The sequence below is a fragment of the Buceros rhinoceros genome, unplaced genomic scaffold, assembly GCF_000710305.1.
Source record: "Buceros rhinoceros silvestris isolate BGI_N320 unplaced genomic scaffold, ASM71030v1 scaffold14015, whole genome shotgun sequence".
Classification (NCBI taxonomy): Eukaryota; Metazoa; Chordata; class Aves; order Bucerotiformes; family Bucerotidae; genus Buceros; species Buceros rhinoceros.
The window spans coordinates 6,277-9,285 of record NW_010411247.1 but is presented as its reverse complement, the minus strand read 5'-3'; the positions used below and the strand labels follow the sequence as shown (position 1 = coordinate 9,285).

General features: G+C 52.9%; 1 protein-coding gene across 1 annotated transcript in view; it reads left to right on the top strand.

Annotated features, from left to right (window-relative positions):
• DRC1 (dynein regulatory complex subunit 1) overlaps nt 1-3,009 on the top strand; it is a gene marked incomplete at its 5' end in the record, with an annotated part of 11,175 nt that overhangs the window by 3,496 nt on the left and 4,670 nt on the right. Inside the window, 4 exon segments of the mRNA XM_010135945.1 lie at nt 91-177; nt 912-1,052; nt 1,695-1,755; nt 2,780-2,784. Coding sequence (XP_010134247.1) covers nt 91-177; nt 912-1,052; nt 1,695-1,755; nt 2,780-2,784 — 294 coding nt within the window.

The following is a 3,009-nucleotide window of genomic DNA, read 5'->3' as shown; positions in this document are numbered from 1 at the left end:
GTGTTGCCCCAGCCAGCGCCAGCCATTCCTCTGGAAGGTTGGCAATGAGTGGTGCCAGCATGAAGGTGAAGGGCTCTGTCTCCTTCACAGAAAGCTTTTGAGCTCGAACGGCGGGAGCTGCTGGACAACAACAGGAAGAAGTGGGAGGAAGCCATCCAGGCCCACAATCAGCAGGAGGTAACTGCCACATAAGCTTTAGAATCACAGTGTGGTTTACGTTAGAAAAGCCCTTTTATCTCCTCTAGTCCAACCGTTCCCCCAGCACTGCCAGGTCCCCACCAACCCCTGTCCCCCAGCACCACCTCCACACGGCTGGGAAACCCCTCCAGGGATTGGGACTCCACCACTGCCCTGGGCAGCCTGGGACAGCCCTGCACAACCCCAGCGGGCAAGAAATTGTTCCTCAGGGACAACCTCAACCTCCCCTGGAACAATATGAGGCCAGTTCCTCTCATCCTGTTGCTTGTTCCTGGGGAGAAGAAACCCCCACCTGGCTCCAACCTCCTGTCAGGTAGTTGTGGAGAGCCAGAAGGTCTCCCCTGAGCCTCCTTTTCTCCAGGCTCAGCCCTGCCAGGTCCCTGAGCTGCTCCTCAGTGCACTTGTGCTCCAAACCCTGCACCAGCTTTGTTGCCCTTCTCTGGACACGCTCCAGCCCTTCAAGATACTTCTGGCAGTGAGGGGTGAAAAGTTGCCAGAACCAGTGGTGTTCTCCCGAACTGGGGTGCCTTGAAAAACCCTTGTGCATGAAGGCAGCTGGTTCCTCAACAGTGTGGGAGGGCAGGGGGCAGTTTTTCAGCCTGCTCTGCTGGGGAATTACCCATCCATGCCCTTGCTTTGGGCTGGAGAGCGGAGCTGTGATCACAGGAGGAAGCTGTCACCACTGATGGATGATGCTTTTCTTTTGCCCATAGCTGGAATTCCTGCATGCCCGCGTGAGAAAGGTGGAGGAGTTTGAGAAACAGCTGAATCAGATGAGGGTGCAGGATGAGGAGGAGTATAACAGCGTGAAGATGCAGCTGGAGAACGATGTGCAGGTACAGAAAGGCTGGTGTGTACCGTGGGAGGCAGCAGATTGAATCTCCCTGGGCTTCTCTGTGTGTAGCTGGTGCTGTGAAGCAGCTCAGTTGCCCACGAAGTCCACCTGGGGTGGGATCAATCTGTCCTGAGTTTTGCCCTTATTCAGGTAGGAGGACATGCAGGAAGAGCACAGCCCTGGCACACCGCTGTCTTCAAAGAGACTCATGGTTTGTCCCACGGGTGGGAAACTCACGAAAATAAGGACTAGGGCCAATGTCTAGAAGGTTTTGCACAACTTTGAGTGAAATATTAGTGTGGCAAGGTCCCAGTCAACCTGAAAGAGCATGTCTGGGGCGGATAGTCCTGGCTTGTTGGTTTCTTTGCCTTCATATTGATAACCTGGAATGTGACACAGAGGGTGTGACATTTGTGGGTAGCTCAGAGCCCTTTGGGAAGGGAGGCAGGAACATGCTGGAGATCAAGGTTCACAGATGCAGATGTGGAGCCGTGGTAAAAAGGCATGTACTGCCTGTAGCTGTACTGGTGGGAGGTTTGTATCAGGCCGGGGAGGTAGTTATTCCTCTCTGCTTCATATCTACGTGTCCTTGACCAGGTTTGGCAGCTTGGGAATGGGAGAGAGAGTCTGGAACACACCAAGCAGACAAATGACCCCTAAGCAAAGGTCGAAAGCCTGAGGCTGCTTACACCAGGGAAGGGATTTCCATAGGGAGGTGCTAAGTCTGCAAACACACACAGTTCTGTGTGATGGAGGAGGTGGAGGAGTTCTCTGTGTCCACTGGAGAGGAGAGAAAAAATCACAGGGTTGAGTTTTGGTGGGGAAGATCAAAATCATCGTTCAGGTCAAGCCAGAATCAACTTCTACTGGGGCTGATTTGGTGATGATGTTCCCTCTGTGGAGCAGAGGGATGAAGTAAATGTCCTCCTGGTCATGTAACTTTGCATAGCACCGACTTCACCCTTCCAGTTCTGGGAGAATAAGAGAAGTTGGAAACACCGATTTTCCAGATAAACCTGCGATATTGCTGTCCTGAGGGATCTCAGGAGCTTAGCCAAGACCACAAGATGAAGTCTGTGGTCTGGGGTTATTGAGTACTCCCCAGATGGGAGAAATCAGCGTTTTAAATACAGGGTCTGTGCCGTGGTCTTCCTCCATCTGCTGCAAGGAGAAGGCCCCTTGGCCCTGCTGGGATTTATTCCATCTTTTCTTCAGTCAAGCTTTGATCCTGGCCATGTGGAACTGCTGCTGGGTGTCTTCCTAGGTTGTTTGTATGCTCTGTGTTGTATGCTCTGAGAGCTCTGAGCCACCTAACTCTGGTACCAATGTCATCCCTGCGATAATACTAATGAATTGGACCATGCCAGGCCCAGACACGGCCTCTCACCCATCCTCACTGCCCGGTCCTGGGGCTTCTGTGCCACTGTGTCCCCCTGAGCTCTTTGCAAGGACAGGCAGGGAGCCACAACTGCCAGTGTGGTGTGATCCTCCCAGCCCAGAGCAGTAGCCCCAGGAGACTGGGAAGCAGCTCTTCCTTTCCATCAGCTGTCACGCAGATGGGGTGCTGGGAAGCTGGGAGAGATGTCTCCACGGAGTTTATGTGTCAGTGCTCTGCGTGTCCCTTCCTCCAGCTCACCAAATGACTTCTGAGCCTCCTGGCTGATTCAGAGACAGGCAGGTCCTGAGTCTGCCATGGAAACCAGCAGAAAGCTTGAGGATAGAGGCCCAAATTAGTGGCTGACTGAGTGAAAGTTGGGTACAACTTTTTCAGTCTCTTCCCCAGACATGGCCCTGTAGCATGTACTTATGGACAACCAGCATCTCCATCACTCACCCGTGAGCAATGTCATGTCAGCTGGGGAACTGGGCATAGGAAGATGGGGTTTTGAGGTCAGGATCACTAGGATCCAGGCTTCAATGTGACCTTTGCTCATGGCACGGCTTGTTTTCATGTTGTTTTGAAATACCAGAACCTG